The 20,816-nt window shown below is 34.3% G+C and overlaps 1 protein-coding gene across 1 annotated transcript in view; it reads left to right on the top strand.

Moving 5' to 3' along the window:
- Positions 1-11,316: 11,316 nt before the first annotated feature.
- The window catches only part of LOC134671262 (fatty acid synthase-like), a 58,317-nt gene continuing 48,817 nt past the window's right edge, over positions 11,317-20,816 (top strand). The window contains exons 1-3 of the mRNA XM_063529075.1: positions 11,317-11,506; positions 12,297-12,489; positions 14,816-14,936. Coding sequence (XP_063385145.1) covers positions 11,357-11,506; positions 12,297-12,489; positions 14,816-14,936 — 464 coding nt within the window. The 5' untranslated portion in view covers positions 11,317-11,356. The remainder of the gene's footprint in view (positions 11,507-12,296; positions 12,490-14,815; positions 14,937-20,816) is intronic.

The raw sequence follows: 20,816 nt of genomic DNA, 5'->3' as shown, positions 1-20,816 counted from the left end.
GGCGGCGGCGCGCACGTCTAATCGGCGCTCATATCTTTGAGATTATAAACTACATACATAATAAAATACATTTAAATCAACAATAAAAAAACAATTAAAAGAATCAAATGAACGCTATTAAATATTTATCCATCAAAATCATCACCTAACAGCTAATTTCACCAGCAACATGAAAACGGGCATTCTAAGATCCGAATCTTAAGTATTTACAACTTTACAAGCGGGCCGGACAATGTCCTTGACGAGTAGCGAAGGAACGAATCGTGGTACTACTACAACCGGTATTGGGACTTACTTATTACCGGTAATAGCTTTAGAAGTAAACTATCAAATAGTGGTATTTGTTGTCAATTGGCTAAACCGATAACACTATTGAATACCGGTATTCGAATACCTCTATTCGGAGCTTAAGTGATATAAATACCCAAATTCAAATTACACCGGTTATACCTCAATAATAACCTGTAGTCAGAATACCGGTAACGGTCCCTGGATCGGGACAGGTGGCACGCTCTCGTTTCGGAGGCCAATATTCTCTTTGGATCGCTGAGCCAAAATAGTTAGTTAGTTGTATGTAAGTATTTCAAAAAATGCGTCTCGAAATCTAAACCATAGTATAATTTTCGCTACCGTCGCCGTGTTACGTCGCTCGCAAAACAAGAGCTCAATAATATACATATGTGAATAATAGGTAGGTATATGTTCCTACCTCTCAATATGTTAAGGCTTTCACCAGATTCAAGACTACATTATTGATAGGGATTGAAAATTCAGCCCAAATATCGAGCCCTCAACGGGTAGGATACGTGTCAATATAGAGAAAGACACAGTAGAACGGCGAACTCTGTAAATATTGGATGAGGAGGGAAAATTTACTATTCAAGCCATTGAATTGAAATAAACTGAAGCGCGTTAAAACCGTAATCATGTCTTAAAATTAAAATTTACGTGTACGTAAAATGGTGACTTGTGAGATATTTTAAACATTAGTAAACTTTTTTTTTTATTATTTTACAAAACACAAAGTACAATGTTACCTATAATTAAAGTTTCGCCAAACTGTAAAACAGTAACTACAAAAATTACAACAAACTAAAAGAATTACATTTTAAAAGTATGTACACAATGACAAAGTAAGATTGTCAAGCTGTGCAAAAAAAACTTCTTTAAAAGGTATTTATGAAAATTTTGATATTACCTTGTGTCAATAGTCTTAAGGCGACAAAACAGGGTGCTTCGAATGGTGTTCCTATAGTTAGAAAAAATAAGTGCAAACTTAAAAACTGTTCCTTCTTGGTGAACTAGGAACTATCTAATTTTTACGATATCTCATTACTTGGGATATAATCACGAATTATCTTATTAGCCAAATAATTACATAATATATTAAAACGTTATGGTTATGTGATTTTTAAACTTCCTCTTACACATACTTGAAAACTAGTTGTGTTTATAAAACTGAAAGGACATAAGAAGTTAGCTGCGATTAGATATTCCATTACCTAATATCAACATAATAATATATTGGGATAAGTAGGTACTCGTACTCATGAAAACTAATCGCTTAGCACGTCTGCATACATTTATGTATGCTAATAGCTTTGCTGCCTTTGCTATGTTTTAATTAATTTTTTTAATTGATTGATAAATGGCTACTGTCACTGTCTCCACTGTAATTTGGTTAAAAAACCGGATGTACGTAGTTTAATCGTTAAAATAGATGGGAAATATGGCCGGAGGGTGAACCAATTACCCGATCATGGCCAACGGCAGGGCAGGCTCCGAACTTTTAAAATGCCTTTCAGGTTTAAGAGTTAATATTTTGGCCATTTTTCGAATTACTGCTTCTATATTTCTGTTATTTAAAATATTACTACACATGTATGCTATGGTATTAGATTAGTTTACACATCTATGTAATGTTAGTAGGTATATTTTGAGAGACTATCTAACAATCGCAAATGAGAAAAAGTTGGGGCCCTTGAACAACAACTAACTAGTAACAATGCTGAGAAGGATTTGTTAGTGAAAATCACGTTAGGGCAAAATGTCTTATTCAAAGAACATGGACGTATACACATAATTGGTTTCTATCAATTTTATTGTAAATGATAAACTAAACTTAAAGGACATAATAAATTATGGTGATACTATACCGCACCAGTGCAATTTTTAGCACTTTACTAAACTATGTTAAAAAATTTAAGAGCATGCATAGGTATTATGCATATTATAATGTATGTTTTGATTTACGACACTCGTTGCGAATTTTAAATTTTTCGCACTTGTGACAGTTTCATATAATTGTTTGTTATAAAAGGAAAAAAAAACACACACAAAGGAAAAAGTGCCGCGTAATGGCTTCTCCCGGCATGATGTTGGGCGAATACCCAAGGTGAGAGGACTCGGTGAAATAATCACGGCAGTTAACACAACAATATTATAAGTCTACAAAAAGAGAAGAAATATAAAATATCGATTCCGTTTAAAGATTTATTTTAGTGTTCATTTATTTAGTGATATTTCAGTTTTAGTTAAGTTTTTATATTTTTTTATCATAATGTTATTTATTATATTAATTGTTGTTAAAGTTAGGTTTACCCCACATGAAGCGAAATCAAATATAAAAAGATAAAAAGACAATCACTTGACAATGTGTTGAATTGTTAATGTTACCTAAGTACTAGGGATGTACCGACTAGTCGGGAAAGCCGACTATCCGGCCTCATTTGTAGTCGGCGATTAGTCGGCGACTAGTCGGCAAAAATGGCCGATTAGTCGGCACTTTATAAATAACAGAAAAACAGGGCAAAAAGAAATATACAGCAAATATTTACCATAAGTTTTTCACCTATTTTACCCACATTCCTATTTAGGGTGCTTACGGAAACTTTTGTTTGAATTATTTCAAAGTCAAAGTCAAAGTCGTGTCGTATGACATATAGCCTTAAGCTTTTCAGCGTTACTATATGTATATTTATAATATGACGAATAGAAAGGGGTAAAACGGTTGTTTTTAATTGCATCTGAACCGAACTTAGACGAAACTAATGATCCGGCCGACTAGCCGACTAGTCGGCCGACTAATCGGTCATCCAAGCGCCGATTAGTCGGCTAGTCGGCCAAATCAATAGTCGGTACATCACTACTAAGTACCTATTTTAAAACCGGCTTTAAATAGGCTTTATATCGATAAATTGTACAAGGCCACTATCAAGGGTATAGGTACGAAAGAAAAAACTATCTAGACATCACTAAAAATAATTCCAAGCAAAGCTCAATGACCAGATTTGAATAAAAAATTACAAATGTACTCGTATCGTCAGTTCAAGTCAATGAACCAAATATGTTTGACGCCTACGATTGGCTATATTTTTAATGTGTTCGTTAATTTATTCTTTTTACCCAAACTCTGTGACCTTTAACCATTCATTAGAAAACAATTCACACCGCATTGCGTACAATTTACTGTTTGGCTTGTAACATTCGACGTTGAACGAGTTTATATTATAAAGTCATTGATCTGAATTCTTGCGGCTTTTCCGCCATAGAATTTTTAATCGAGAGGGCCCTTATCGCCGGTGGTACGAATTTACACAAAATTACTCGAAGTTTGGTCTTATTTATCACAACGCGGCGAAATGAGCCCGATCTTGAATGTCTTATATATTAGTCTACGGCGGGGAAAAGGTTAACTTTGAAACAAGTAGAAGTATATTCCACTAACTAGCCTATTTCAGACCATTTTGTATTTTCCTACGGCCAGTGAGGCCATAGAATGGATGCATTAAGCCTAGAACAAAGTACCTATTCGTAGTTCAGATTTCAAGGACGGTATTTAAGAATAAATGGGTACCTACGTCGATTAAGGGTGTGAAAGTCAGACAACTGAGTTTCATAAGTTCATTGTAGGCAATAGGGGAGGTAAGTCAGGCAATAGGGGAGGTAAGTCATGAAGCCTCTTGAACTTTAGCTACTGTCTCTTGTCGCTGCATCCGATTATTAGATAGGTACTAGGTTTTCCTATAGGTATTTCTAGGTATACCTAGAAAAGGTAATATTTTTAGTTATTTCTTCCCAATTAATAATTTTTGAAATAAAAGTGGTTGTACCTAGTAGTCTATTTTACATTATTACCGGTAATTATTGTAGCGAGTCAAAAAAAATTCCTACATTTATCGTATGATTATGTCACCAAAAGGGCCAACAAGTATGCAATAAAAGTAAAATCTAAATTTATTTGACATAAAAAAGACAGAATTGCAAAAGTTAAAATCCATTTTGAGTCTTGAGCATTTTTCTTTCCAGAAAAAATATTAGAAAACAGTATTTTTGATTGACGCCTTTTAATTTGTGGGCTTACCTTTATAGCCCGACTTTTTAAATATAACTTTTGAATATCTGTATTAATACTCGTAGGACGGAAATAAATGTTTCTTGGTGGAATTTCTTAGCCTTGAAAAATTACTTTGAGTATTGTTGCTGTCGCGTTTTCAATCACAACAAGAATTGTAACTGGTAATTTTACATTTACAATTAACTTTTCTTTATTTTTAGAAAATCGAATTTTGATTAAAGCAATTTAATTCTCTAATCATTATGTCTTAACATATTTTTTGTAGATAACAATGAATGCCAATTTTTTTTGTTAAACAGTAAATATGGACAAAAAATCTATTATGTTATAAATATATACCTGGGCTATCATTAAAAATTGTACACACGACATTTTTAAATATTTATTTAATGGAAAATAGTAACGGAATGGAAAAAATACCTATAGGAATATGAAAATTTTCAAATTAAAAATAAGTAGTGGTGTGTATAACTTTAAATGAAAGAATCCACATAATATAAAATCTAGAAAAAATCATAACCAGGGAAACTACGATTACTCACCCCGAATAGGTAACCCATTAAACCTAAAAGCACTTCAAAATTACACAACACAAACACGGAACTTCCGTATTCTCTTGTTTGACTTGAACTCGAGTTACTAAATTAATTAATACATAAGTGCGTAGTTAGGGCCCATATCTGTGGCGCAATTATCTGAGTGAGTTGCACTGTTTACTCTGCAAACTCCGTGTGCTAAGATTGCGCGAGCGCTGGCGAATCGGCTTTTGACCTAACCACCGTAGCATAACCTTGAGATACGCCTATTAAGGCCATGTTCTATTAAAAAATTTATACAATTCGTACACAATGACGGGTACCCCTATCTTACCTCATCATCATCATCATCATCTCAGCCATAAGACGTCCACTGCTGAACATAGGCCTCCCCCTTGGACCTCCATACGTGACGGTTGGAAGCGACCCGCATCCAGCGTCTTCCCTTCGAACTTAACAAGGTCGTCTGTCCATCTTGTGGGTGGACGTCCTACGCTGCGCTTGCTAGTCCGTGGTCTCCACTCGAGCACTTTTCGAACCCATCGGCCATCTTTTCTGCGTGCAATGTGGCCTGCCCATTGCCACTTCAGCTTGCTAATCCGGTGGGCTATGTCGGTGACTTTAGTTCGTCTACGGATCTCCTCATTTCTGATTCGATCACGTAGAAAAATCTTACCTACTATTTTATTTTAAATGTAAATATGTAAATATTATAGAACGATCTTACATAAATTGACAAAACGTTCGTATTTGTCATGCTATTTCAGTCAACCTCAGTACTTTTTGTTCCGAGACTGGCTGAAATAGCAAGACACGTTCGTATGTTTCCGTGAAAACGCGATGGAAAATAATTATGCACATTTGTACGCTCTCAATAGCCACTGGAATGACACCAGTACAGTACCATCAGATAGCTGTAATTGCTCGGCCATTGTACAACTTGGTCTTGATACACTGCTTCGGCTAGGTTAGGAGTTAGGATACTGCGCTCATGTTGGAGAGGTTACGATAACATTTACATTGAAGCTCTCACAGAAAGTGATTATTCTGTGCCATGCACACTTGCACAGATTTGAGGACAAAAGCTGTCATTCTTGTGGGGTTTTATAAATCATTGCCGAATATTATTTGGCCGAATGTCACTTCGCAAACACTTTTTTGCTTAATTGTTGTCTCTGACCCACCTGTCAAACAGTACATTTTATCTGTGAATCTAATTTACATAGTGGTTTTGTAATTTTTCACTTAATTTTAAACTCCATAGAACATAGAAGAAAATAACTTGTCTGGATTTGAAAAATAGGAAAACGTGATCTATTACAATGTCTACAGAAAAATTTCAACTTTTGGTTTCCTGCTTCAATAATTTACCAACATTGACATTGGAAAATATGTTGAGAAGGTTTGGACACGTGGAAAGAATTAGTGAAAGAAGGCTTACAAAGAGAGTGTATAAGAGAAGTGGAAGTGAGAGTTGGAAAGGGAGACCTCGCGGACTTTCTCTATAGTCAGATTGGGGAAATCCTGAAGTAAGGCCATATCAAGAGCACCCTAAACCTGCGAGCGTGTATGAGGAATGTTATGAAAGTGAAGGAAGCGAAAGATGTATGTCAGGATCGTAGCAAGTAGAAATCCGTGGTCTCTGGGAAATAGGCATGATTATATATGTTATATGTATGTATGGCATTGGAAAAACAGTTTAAACTTGGTGTACTCTTGTGCGACCAAACCTACAAACATTCACATTTGTTACCTATAATATTTAGATAAGTCCAGCTAACATGTACAGTCCTGGTAGATAACGCTGTATGAATCCTTCACAAGCTTTGTTGTCCCTCTAAATTATGATGGAGAATTACCATAATAATTCCTTACCTTATTCTCCAATGTGTATTTAACGTATCAACATTAGATTGAAAACTAATTTATATTAGTCCAGGCAACTGTACGCACGACACATTGATCTTACAGTCATTATCGTATCGTCATCTGTATTCCGGTTAACATAGAGTAATAGGTATTTTATTCGGAAAAAAATATGTACGTGGAGGTTGTAGGTAACCAAATAGGCCAAACATTCATCATATTTTTTTTTTAATAAAACTATATTTCTGCTATTATTATTCAAATAACTATGAATACATCATCAGTACAAAGGCTGCATTTTTTGACAGTGATCTCTAAAAGCTATTTTGATCACACTGCCTAACCTACCTAAGCTTAGAGAGTTTTAAGACTAGAAATTCTACGGACATTGTGGTTCTTTTTTTTATCTACGTTATATACGTTGGCACTATATCAGTATTGAATATTATTTTCTGAATTAAGTTTGTTATAAAAACAAAGAAAGGAATAAACAAACATAATAAAACTTACAAAACTAAAGATAAAAAAATTGAATGAATGAATGAATTCAGCCATAGCTTAGACACACTTGTTGTCACCTTGCAAGCAAATTACTACCGCGATCTAGCCCCTATGGATTTAAGCGCTTCCACCAAAGAGTATTGAATGAGAGAGGTAGATAGTTTCTTCAGTTTGTGCCCGTCTCGGCCACCATGAGAAAAAATCCATGAAAAAAAAAAATTGTGTAAAATATACTATGTACTCGTAACCTAAGGTAAATTTGTTTAAATATCCATTAAACTTTTAGTACATGTTTTGTTCTTTTGTTAAATCGTTATTAAATGAATAAAAAATACAACAGTAAAAAAAAAACGATATGATGAATTTACAAGTTCTTAAAAAATTGTATTTTAATTTTTATGGTAACTTATAAAATATGAAATTAACGGGCCTAGTACCAATACTAGTGCAATATCGCAGTAAATTTCTTTATTCAACCTTTTTGATTTTTTTGTTTAAATATTTACAATATACCTACTTACCTATTTAATGTTTTTATTTTTAAGTATGTATTTTAAATAATGGGCTAATTAATGGTAAAAAGTACAAATTGCGGAAACGTTCCACGGAAGATAGTACGTTAGGTCATGTGAATAAATGCTATCTTCATTAGGTATTCAAATAGAACTTCATACATATTTACTTGAATTCGCTAAACAAAGAAAGGTTTGTATTAAAATTTTCAGGTCAAGATTATTATTTGTAAATAACGCGTGTAACATCTCTATTAAAGTTCCCACGTTTTGACAGAAGATTTTAGCTCTTATTTTCTGATGGAACGTGAAAACACCAAATTTATTTATTTATTTTTTTTATTTATTTAAACTTTATTGCACAAGCACAGGAAAAATGTACAAATGGCGGACTTAATGCCTAAAGGCATTCTCTACCAGTCAACCATTGGGTCAAACAGAGACAAATGTTGGTGCAGGAGATACATAATTTATAAAGAGAAATGTAACCGAGAAGTCAAATATTATATATAAACATAATAACATAAACCTACAAAATTATGATAAAATACTAATACTTATATGATGTACAAAGATAAACTAATAAATATAAATTATATATATATATATTGTATAATATGAAGACGGAGAACATTATTTAAATTCTTCTGACAGAAGATGCTTGCGGAGTAGTCGTTTAAAGACAGGTTTGCTTGGGGCTTGTCGAATAGAGAGAGGGAGGGAGTTCCAGAGACGGATTGCCTCAACGGCGAAAGAGTTGGACATAAAACCAGTACGGTAACCAAATTATGATATATTGTTTGATTTTTATGCAAAATCGAAGCAATTTTTATTTGTAAAAGAATAAAATCACGTGCAATTATAGTACACTTGGTGTGAAACCTTTACATGTCAGAAGAGACCCTTAATTGGCTTCTTTCAATCAAGGGTTGGTTTCTTTCACAACAAGCCAATCAAGGATCTCTACTGGTATATATTCGGAAGAAAAACCGAGGAAACAGTGAATGGACTGAGTGGGAGATGATATGAAACGAATGCAAGTGAATGATGAGATGACGGGCGACAGAGAAGTACCTATGGAACAAAAAGACATGTTGCGCCGACCCCGATTGAATGGGATAAGGGCAAGCATGATCTATCCGGAAAGCGGAATAGTATCCTGGTAGGAGAGAATCGGTGTGTAAACCACTTAAACACATTTAAGTGCGTAAGCCTAAACGCGTACGTAAACTTACACACACTTACACACAGGTATACTTAAATACTTAGGTTATATTTATAAAAACTATAATAGGACCTTTTATGCACAAACTGCTGACATGTGAACTTATTATTATGGAGTTGTGAAATAAAGGGGATTTGTATGGTATTGTAAAAGTAGGCCAACCGTCCAATCGCATCTGATTTAGTTGTTCTTTGATGATATTCTCACTTGCAGTATCCGGATCCACCTAATTAAGTGCCCGCAGTTAATGTCCAAGAGATTTATAGTCTCTGCTCTCGGCACTTATCAAAAATTAAACCTCAACTATGAACACGCTGTATATTTCGAGGATAACTCCAGAACTGGTTACAAATGAGGTGGAATAATTTATGATTTTAGAGAACTACTCTATTACTAGTTATATAAAAATCTATGCCTATTTCCCTTGGTCACGGCATCACGCATGAACGGGTGGACCAACTTTGCTTATTCTTTCTTTGTTGTGTTTGTTATTATCAGGAAAAGGTTCTTATGAAAGAAAAAATAAGAAAGTGCCAAAAAAATTGAGCTGAAACGAAGTTCACGGATTCATTTTAGATTTAAGCTAAATGGTTATTGATTTAGTTGTTAGATTTAAGCTAAATGGTTATTGATTTAGTAATTGTATTGGAGTACCTCTGTATATTAAATTAATTATGATTACATCATCGACTTCACCCTAAACAAGGTATACCTCTTTTTCGAGTATTCACTAGGTTCAGCAGTTTCGACTGCCGACCTCACGTGTAAGCAGAACCATAAAACTGTAGTAAATCGGACGACAATCTCGAACTGCGGTGGCGATACTTGCCAACATGGCAACACTTGAGAAATCATATACATATAAATATATTATCCCATTGCTATTGATACTTCTTATAATTTTATATAAACCATCATAAGGAGTGGCCAGAGAGGAAAATTGAGGCCTTGGTCACGTTGTCTTTCGTATACGACATTTGTTTCAGTTTATAATTTACATAATATTGTACCTAGTGTTTCTATAAAACTATACAAATTGAAATAATTTCATTAAAATAATTTAATTTGTACCTCATAGTATTTCCTTATATTATCCCGTTGCTAAAATTGTTTATTACAATCAATATCAAATTGTATTCTAATGACATCATCAATGACATATCGAAATTCATTAGTTTTATCATTAGCAGGTAGATAAATATTAAAGAAACTACGTAAATAAGAGTTCAATAACATTTTTATTGAAATTTATGCAAAATTTTACCTAATGTTACACTTCATAATCATGCAATAAATATGGTCATAATTATCAAAGATAATGTTCATTTAACATTGTATTCATATTCATTAGAATATACACTAACTTTGAAATCATTCATGTTTTAGTAAAAACTAAATTCTTTACAAATATTTAAATGTAGGTTAGTTATGTGACTTGTGGTATCACAGACCTGTATTTTTAGGTATACTTTTTCCTTGGTTATTTATATTTAACTTCGATATACTTAGGTTTTCTACTTTTAAAACTTACACACTAATCAAAATAACCACAGCAGTTCCCGAATTTTGACCCCTGACTGCCAGGTAATCGTAGAATTTCATGAATTTTGAGTATTGGGAGCAATACTCTAAATAACTATTGTTAAAAAATACATGTATTTATTCAAATTAAAACGACAATGTGTAAACAGTAGTTAGGGATCCGCAAAACAATAGATTACCTAGGCTTTTTATTTTTAATATAAACTTACACATTTATTTCAAACTTTACTAAATCGAAAATCCAAGAAGGAAGTTTATACCGAAATGTCACTTTTGACACCGACAGATCATATATCTGTAACAATTCCAGATCAAATTTATAACTCCTAGCAGGGTTTTTGCAATGGTGGTTATTTGGCACATGAAAATTATATTTAGGTTTGGTAGTAGCTACGAATGCTCAACGTTAAAATGCTGCCCCACAAATATGGCTAATTTAAAATTTGGTATTTATATATTTTTTTCTATGTCTTTTGATTAATAGTTAAGTTTCAAAATAATATGTTACTCGAATTATTGCATTACCTGGGGGAATAGATTAATGAATTACCAAAATTTTCGTTAATTGTAAACGATATTTGATAACAATTATAAAAGCAGCATACTTAATTACTTACAAGGACATTACGGTTGTCCGAAAAATTACATTGAATGTAACACATTTTTCTATCAAAATACGGAACCCGCAGTTTTTTTAAATACTGTCCCAGGCATCAACTGCATGACTTTATAAATAGTGCCCGCCATAATTACGTTTGATTCCAGCCACTGCTGCTATCGTTGACAGTTGGCTTCACGGGAACGAACCAATAGGATCATGGCACCGACACCTCAAGAGACGGTTGTGGAGCGCCCGGTCCCCGCGCCCCGCGAGTTATCTGGGGACGAAGTGGTCATCAGTGGGATGTCTGGGATATTCCCAAAGTCCGATAGTGTGCAGGAGTTTATGGAAAATCTTTACAATAAGGTGAGTACTTGAATGTGCAAAGTGATTAGGAGAGAGTTGTTTATACATATATGTAGGCATATCGTACCAGTCTTTACTTACATGGATTTTTCGTTTATTAAAGTAGTTACAAAAAATCTGTTTAAATGTGCTTATAAAAGTTCTGTATCTTGGCTATATTAATTATTAATAAGATCTACATTTAAGAATTAAATTAACATAATGGTCAAAATATGTGTGTCCATATATAATTGGGAAAACTTAGAGTTGACACAATTTAACCGGGGGTAAAATATTGCCGACCCTAAAGGCCAGTGGTTATTAAAATAGCGATAGAAAAAGTGTACTTAAATGGTCTTAATAGGTCTAACTAGGTATACTAGTATAATGTTTAACTTGGTGGCACTTTATTATTTACAATAAATACCAGATTTTTTTAAATATTTATATCTCAATGGTTACACTCACTTGTATTTTTAGTCGCCACTGGCGACATGTTTCGGGCCGGTTGGGGGTCCTTCCTCAGGCTCAAAAAAAAAGATTTAGAGAGGATTTAAAATAATTATGTCTCACGAAAGTTAATTTCGACTAGATTTTATTTCGGAAAATTTCGAACGGATATAAATGCTCAGTTTTTAAAAGCAAAATTTGAAATAATTTGTACAGAGCTAAATTTGGTAAACCTACTACGACGAAATGACCATGAGATTTCGATTTGGATTACAACCCAAAAAGTGGATTAATTGTGTAAAAAAAGCACCTAGAGCCGACGGCACAAGCTTCTATCTTATTTAACTAAAACTTTTCACAGGTGGACATGGTGACAGACGATGACCCACGCTGGGTGTTCAACCACCCCGAAGTGCCAAAGCACCTGGGCAAGGTCTCCGGTATGGGAAAGTTCGACGCGCAGTTCTTCAGGGTGCACTACAAGCAAGCATGCGCTATGGAGCCGATGAGCAGGAAGCTTTTGGAGCACGCGTATTCCGCCATCTTTGATTCTGGTTAGTATACATTTTTAACCGAATTCAAAGGGAGACTCGATATCTGGGGTCCGGTTTTTTATATTTGTCTCCCGATTTTTCAAAGAGGACTGTACCAGTTTTTTTAAGAGTTTTAGTTTACTGTTTTTCCCATCCATTTTATCACATTGGGGATTGAGAATCATTTGCTTCCACCCGCTTCTATCAAGAACAGTTATGGTAATCTCTGCTGTTTATACCATGCTAAGTAGTTGCTGTATGTTTCTTGAGGATGCCATATAAAACGACAGCTGAACGACCTTAGCAGCTGATCACAAATAATCTTATGCTGATGTTTGCTAGTTGAATACAAAGGAATAAATACGTTATGATCTGGGGGCACGGGAGTGCCCCGCCAAGTCGATTACTTCATGCGGAATAAAATGGTTCACGTCAAGTGCATTCCATGGCATCATTAATATTCATGAAGTTCTACGACTACCTGGAAGCCGGGTCGACTTTCGGGTAAAGCTTATACGAGTGTGATGACTTCAATTAACCAACACTACGTATCGTGTTTAAAAAAAAGTGAAGTGAATGACAAAATAATATATAATTATAAAAAAAAAAAAGATTTTTACAACAATGGCAATTTTGTAATTTTTACAATCATGGAAATAATAAATTTAATTCCGGTGTAATTCGTTATGTCAACTTACATTTTTAGTGTACTAGTGTACGTTAACTTCTTCTCAATGCAAAATGGCAAAAATATAAAATATCGGTGTAACTAGCAATGCACGCAGGAGAACTTTCCAAAGTTGCGAAACTTTCCACATGAGAATTTCTCGGTAACTTCTGAGAATGTTCTCGAGAACGAGAATTTATTTATGTATCGTAGTTTATACCATGAGTATTCACGATAGTTTAGGTGTAGTCCTTACCCCCAGAAAATTCCGACTTTTGGTCGTCCGCTTCCGGTCAGAAAAATGTATGACGGCCCGGCCAAACAGTCAGACTTAGGTGGGGGGTGCTAGACCAAATATCATAGAGGGACCCTGGCATTTTTTGACGCCGCCTTTTTTTTTCAATATGACCGACTTTTTTTTAAAACTTTTTTAATTTTGTCCTAGCGCGCTGAAATTTTAGTCACGGAATCTCGGGGTCCCCTAGATACCTATGAAAAAATTTTTTTTGGATAAATGCTACAATTGCCGGAAAACTGGCCACTTTAATTTTGTATGGCAACTTTTAAACGGTGCGTGATAGGTGGGGGGTGCTCGACCAAATGTCATAGAAGGCCCCGAGACAAAACAAACTGCATTAAAAAAACAATCAAAATGGCCGACTTCTGATTTAATTTTTTCAAGTTGGTCCGAGCGCGCTGAGATTTGGCTTGGCGGGAGATAGAGGCCTCTAGATTGTAATGAAAAATAAAAAAATATTGGAAAAAATTGTCGAAAGTCGAAATGTTCTCTGAAATACAGTGAGAATTTAAGCAACTTATTGGTAAACTTATCACATCAACAAAATAGCTAACTGTAATAGACAATAATATACGCATAATAACATTTAGTTTTAAGAAGCTAAAGCCAAAGGATGTATCTTCGGACGGGTGCGTGGATATTGTGAGTGTTGCGTGTCGGACTATTGATAATAATTAACTTTATGTGTGGTGGGTGGTTTGAAAATGTGATGTCTACCCCAAACTTTTCCATACACTTTTCGTCGGGTAGGTGCACAAATCTCTGTTTTGACATTTTGCTGGGACAATCAGTCAGCCGCGACCACGACCAGTGAAACCTGTGTCGAAACGTCGGTAAATAAAGGTAATTGAATATAATTCGCGTTAGACCCGTATATAATGTGAGTTAATAATAATTTCCATGTTGCAGGAATGTTCTGAGAACATTCTCGAGAACGTTTCCGCTTTTTGGGAATGTTCTGCAATTTGTACATTGCTAGGTGTAACTGTTAAAGTAAGAGTGGGAGTTGATTCTAATCAACGTCTCCCCCCCTTTCCTAAGTAACCGCAGCATTTGTAACGAAATAACTTGTAAATTTCATCTGTGGCATAAGCTTGAAGCACATAAGTGAATGCTTTAATAATCAACAGTTTATAAGCAAACATAAGGCTTGTGTCGTGTGATAGCGATAAGCGTTTTCTTTTAAAACCATTTATGACCTTTAAGTATGTTCCCATAGCCTACGGGCAACTATAGAAATTTCCTGTCACTGTATTGACTGCTTGAAGAACCAATGTATGCTATTCCGTCTACAAAGATAATCATCTACTTGAAACAAACTCTAACTATAAGTACTTACCTGTTACTATACTAGAGTGAAATGTATTTTTCCTTATTACCAGGAATCAACCCAGAGCAAATCCGAGGAAAGAAAGTCGGTGTTTTCATCGGATCCACCTTCTCCGAGTCGGAGAAAATTGTCATTTATGAAAATATCCAGCGCCACGGCTTTGGCATCACTGGGTAAGTGATAGTTAAAATTACAAGAGTTGTTGTACGGCTTTAGTCCCGATGTTTGCAGAATCAAATCCCTATTAAGGACTAATGAGAATTAAATGAATTTTGAGAACATGATAATGATTTACCTACTGTCATAGGTCAGCAGAATATTAACAGTGCGTGACGACGACTAGATAGGAGTAATAGCAGGCGATTATCCATTTAGATAATATTATATAGCCGTAGATTAACCCCCTTATTCATACAATACTTACTAACCTTAAAATAAAATTAAAATTCACGCCTGAAATGGGTCATCACAAAATTTTTGCGTACATCACACCATTTCCCTTTTTTTTAAATATAAGTACTATAAATTCACGTTATATATTTTTTAGTGTTTACTGGACAATGCAATCCTTAGATGTACCTTCTATTTTTTAAAACCTGTACTAGTTTTTAACCCGCTGTAACTGGAGCCACGCCTTTACCCAGTTAATGTTAAGTCACTAGACCGAGCGTAATTAAATCCGTTGTTTAATCGAATTTGGCCTAAATTATTTTCTAAACTTGATTTTAGAGGCAATTAGTTCTTCGTTAGTCTATTCCTTGATGTTTAACGTACTGGTGATAGTATTATCCTATCAAAAACACAAATGTGAAATTAGAGCCAAGTTCAATATGAAATACGATTATTATGCGTTGCTGTTGACTTCGCCGACAAAAGAACTGAGATATAAGTTCTGTGTAGAAAAATCATTTTTACAATGCGTTTATTTTACTTACGATGTAATTAAAGTTCAAGATGTGACTTGGCTGTTTTTTACCAACAAACCAAACTTATGAAAAACAATAAGCCAATATAACAAAACCTGTACGTAAAACTTAATTTTGCAAATTATTTTATTTATTTAAAACTTGAAGAAAGCCGGAGACCAATAAGTATCTTCTTAGATATCTTAGTCCTATAGATAAACGTGATGCACATTATAACAATAATAAACCAGTATTTTTTATACATTTTTTTTATGTCTGATGATCTTTTTGTGAAATTCTTAGTATTAAATTTGATCTGTATAATAATCCAATATTATTATGGAATAATATTGACATCAATAAATTGCTCTGATAATTAGCTTAAGATAACATACCTATAAATAATAATCACTCACAATTCATAAGTGCTTGTTGCTAGGCCTACATGAATAAAGTGTATTTAAACTTGTACTTGAACTAGATAAAGAAGCAGATAAAGAAGCAATGGCAAATTGTACCTAAATTCTTAAAACTTAAAAAATGTTTTACTGCCAGAGAACATGAGTAAAACAGATAGCAAGAAGTAAGACGCGCAAGGTCAGAAAGTCGACCTGAGCCAACTACTTTTTGCCTAGACACGGGCCTGATTTACGGCGACCTTTTAATCAGAGACCAGGCAATGATATAGACTACTAAACTTAGCAACGTTCATGAGCAAAACAGCTACGAGTAAAACGCGCAAGGTCAGAAAGTCGATCTAGGACCAACTACGTATTACTTTGACACGGGCAAGTCTGTCAAAAAATTGTTTTTGTTAAATATTGATTTACGACGACAATCAAAGACTAAATAATGATAAATACTACTAATCTTAGCAACTTTCAATTTAACGTAATTGTTTTTGTTAAATATTGATTTACGACGACAATCAAAGACTAAATAATGATAAATACTACTAATCTTAGCAACTTTCAATTTAACGTAAGCAAAACCGCAAGGAGTAAGACGCGCAAGGTCAAAAAGTCGACATAGACCAACTACCTATTGCCTTGATACGGGCTTGATTTACGGCAAACCTTTAATAAAAGACTAGTTAATGATAAAGGTTAACAATCTTAGCATTTTACGTATTATAATTAATGACTTGACTTATGAGTAGACTTGACACCTGTTATATTATATCTGTGACTGATGTATCTTAGGGCAATCCGAAAAAGAGTAGCTTAACTTTTAATGATAGGTACCTACCGACTTGTGAGTCTTGTGACTCTTGTGACTCACCCGGGTCACGGCGGCGGTCGAATTTCCTCTACTACTACACACACACACTAAAATATGTGTTGTATGTGTATGCAATCCCTTAAGGGCTTACGACGCCCTCTGGCCATCTCGTATACTTTGTACCTTCCATACTAATGAATGAATGAATTTATTTATTAATAGACAACATTAGTTAATATTTTCATAAAAATAATTTAATTTTTTTCCTACTAGTAAAAATTTACTAGTTCCTGTAATTTGGCACTTTTTTTTTTAACAATAGCCTGAACACTACTTTGCAACTCGTATACAAAAGTACATTGTGAAAGTTTCACGAACTTCCTTTGAGTAGGCATAGGCACTTACTTTGTAGAGAACAAGTTTGCGGTTGCTTCTGGTAATGAACTAAATGCCGTTAAATTAAGTTATTTTGATTTTTTGAATGCTCAAATGATGATCCAAACTAAATATAATATTTACTGTAAAACTGTGATCAATTTTTGAGTTTCATTGATTTTGAATTATATATTATATCAATCAGTCAAAGGCAAATTTAAAAAATAATAAAGTACTCACGACAACATAGGTACCAGAAAAAATATTTAAGTGGAAATTTGAAATCGTTATAACTAGATTCTAAATGATAGAGATTTTATGCACTTATTTGCAGTCGTTTCATTTATAACAAATCGAGTTAGAATTTTAAACTCTGTTCTAAATCTGATATCATTATAGTTTGTTGCTATGCGTATGTACAACCCCTTAAAATTACACAATTTTAGATAAATAAATATACGCTGCTCACCCTTTCAATTAGTAACAATAATTCACATATTACAAATTATTTCGATAATCCAATAGACGAGCAAACAATTTTATTAAACCGAAGTAGAGGGTGTCGAGTGCCCGAGGCACGTTGCCACCCCTAAATATTTTGGCTTAATTATGTTAGCTGCCTAATAAAGTTTCAGAATTTTGATTGACGGACGTATGCAATTTAATACTCTGGCTATACCAGGGACCCAATATATACCGGTATATTTTTAATACAGGGTAATACCAGGGACCCAATACCGGTATATTTTATTAATACCGGATAATACCAGGGACCCAATACCGGTATATTTTTTAATACAAATATACCGGTATTCAATTTCGGTATCACGGTTGTTTAATTATATTAATTTATGCACTTAATTTAGCTAATGTGATCAATCATTATGCTTACCTAAATAATACAGTAAAATTATACATTTTGCGTTTGCGTCAAATCCGGTAGTTTTCTGATTTTTTGCAGGCTTGTTTATGATGTTGGCCCAATGAATAATCCAAGTTTGTGACCTCGAGCGCCGAACGCAACTTTGTCAAAAATCGAATAAACCGCATTTTTTTTACATGTAGGGACCGCGTCGAGCGCCAGTACATAATACCGGGCGTGGCCTCTAATATGAGCAAACATTTTTACTGTTGGCTGTACTCCTCATACTGATCAACATTTTGTTCAGCGACTTTTGAAAATAACTTGTACTTTGATTTTTAATACACTTTAAAGGTTATTCAAAGACGTAATGTATTGCGATTTTTGTTATGTTTAAGGCTTGACAAGCAACGTCGATCACAATGATATGGCGTGGCGATGGCGTCCATTGAAGATAATATTTATTTTGCATGAAAAATAGGGAGTCTAAATACTTTATAATTTTTAAAATTTGTTGAACAAAAGTGTCACCGTTTGAGGAGTACAATCTATGTTTTAATTATTTGCTCATGGTACAGGCCACACCCGGTATACCTTACCTGTCCCTGGCCCCGACCCGTACCTGTCTTACGGTCCCTGGGTAATACTAGTACCTATATCTATATTATGAGCTTATACCTACGTATAATATCACAAATTGATGATCTAACCCTAGAGTCGTGTTTGGAATAATATTAAAATGATTCTAAACATCAGTTGGTTTGGTAGGTATACATATTATTCATCATAGTATTCGTACTTAATGTTTAGAAATAATAAGTTTTTGGCAAAAAAAAAATTTTTGGTACAAGCTTTTATGACAGAAGGTGGCCATAGGAACTCTGTGATGAAACAACGCAACCTAATTGTGTTAGGGGTTTTTAGAATTGTCTCGATGAGTATTAGTTGTCTGTCGTAAGAAAAGTATAGTCAGCGATAAAAGCTTGTACCGAAAATGAAATTTTTGCCAAAAACTTATTTGTACTGTATATTTTGGTAAATACTTATTAATTTAATTATAAAAATGTTTTATTATAAATAAATATTTTAGGATACTAGTTCGCTATTTCCCATGTACTAAAATAGATCGGACCATTCATGTGCCAGTGCCACTCATAGTTTTCATCAGATATCCAGTACGGATATGATGGTCGTTCTTGTCTACGTGACAGCGTGATAAAATGGTGTCCGTCACTTTCTATCCCACGGTGTTAAAAAGAAACAGTTATTTTATCACGTGGATAAAGATGCATAAAGCTATCCATAATACGCCGGCGGAAGATATTACTATAAACAATTAACTGATTTGCAAGACCGAAGTGATCCCATAAGTGTTCCGTAAACAAAGTTTTGTACGGAACACTAAAAATGAAGAACATACCTAACACCGTATTGTTCTTGCTTCCCGATATTAAATTTTTAAGCCTCACCACCAGGGAATTCAATAAGCACCAATACTGCACTTATACCTACAAACACCAATACAGCACCTATAACTTATCGTCGCTTATCGAAATTTTCACAACATTCTTATTGCATCTCGTTCCTCTATACCTATGGCAAATGATAGTGGCGGAAACACTAGGTACTCAAACCTAAACCACGAAATGAATTGACCTTCTTACAGAAATTGCAATGAATCTTGTGCCAATAAAATCGAGTTTGAACAAGCGCTTTATGGTTAGCGGTCGTTTCTAATTAAACACACACACAGACAGTTATTACACTACTGTGTAGCTAGATAATTATCATTATTTTACTAATTATTATTATTTTTATTATTCTGTAAGAGTGTCCCACTGCTGGGCAAAGGCCTGCTCTCTTTCCCGCCATTTAGTCCTATCCGATGCACACTCCCGCCACTCTTTATAACATGTGTCAAGGTCGTCCAGCCATCTCCGTTTTGGTCTTCCTCTGCCCGAAGATCCATCCTGTGGGACCCAGGGCACGATTTGGATTTAGAAATAGATATCTATTAGATATCTTTTAGACATCACCAAGATACGATAACGATATGTTTAAGATCTAACCTGTCAAATTTGACATTTGCGCGATTCTGGAGATACTCTTGAACGATTTCCACAGGATATGACTTAGAGATCCAATTCACATCTAATAGATATCTTACTCTATCTAACGTAGAAGTGACATTGGTTGCCCGAATTGCGCTGCAAAAGAGAACTAGTTGATATCTAAACTATGACGTATCTAGAATGGATCTAGTCCGTGTCGTCTCTTGTGATATCTTGAAGTTCGAATACGGCAGCCAGTCTACAGCTATTTAGTTTGATCCAGCGCGCAGGGTGCATTATGCAGACGTACCCTGCCTAGTTTACTCGTTATAGAATTTAAAAATAATTTATAAAATGAGTGTTGTAATCGGATATTAGTTATAATATAAATTGACGGCTCGTATAATTATATATTCAGTTAAAGGTATATATTTTACATACATTTACATTTAACATTTAAAACAGATTAACGTCCATGGATTAACGATTTACATTAAAATTGGTGCGCTGAATTAAATTTTAACATTAATGAAGTTTTACGGAAGGCTTATAAATAAATGTAAACAGTAGTACTTAATATAGGTATATTTTTAACCAAAAAATTATAAAACCCAAATCTTATCAGAATAATAATATACA

The sequence above is a fragment of the Cydia fagiglandana genome, chromosome 15 (genome assembly GCF_963556715.1).
Source record: "Cydia fagiglandana chromosome 15, ilCydFagi1.1, whole genome shotgun sequence".
NCBI lineage: Eukaryota > Metazoa > Arthropoda > Insecta > Lepidoptera > Tortricidae > Cydia > Cydia fagiglandana.
Note: the sequence above shows the minus strand (reverse complement) of the source record. Positions and strands in the feature narration are given on the sequence as shown.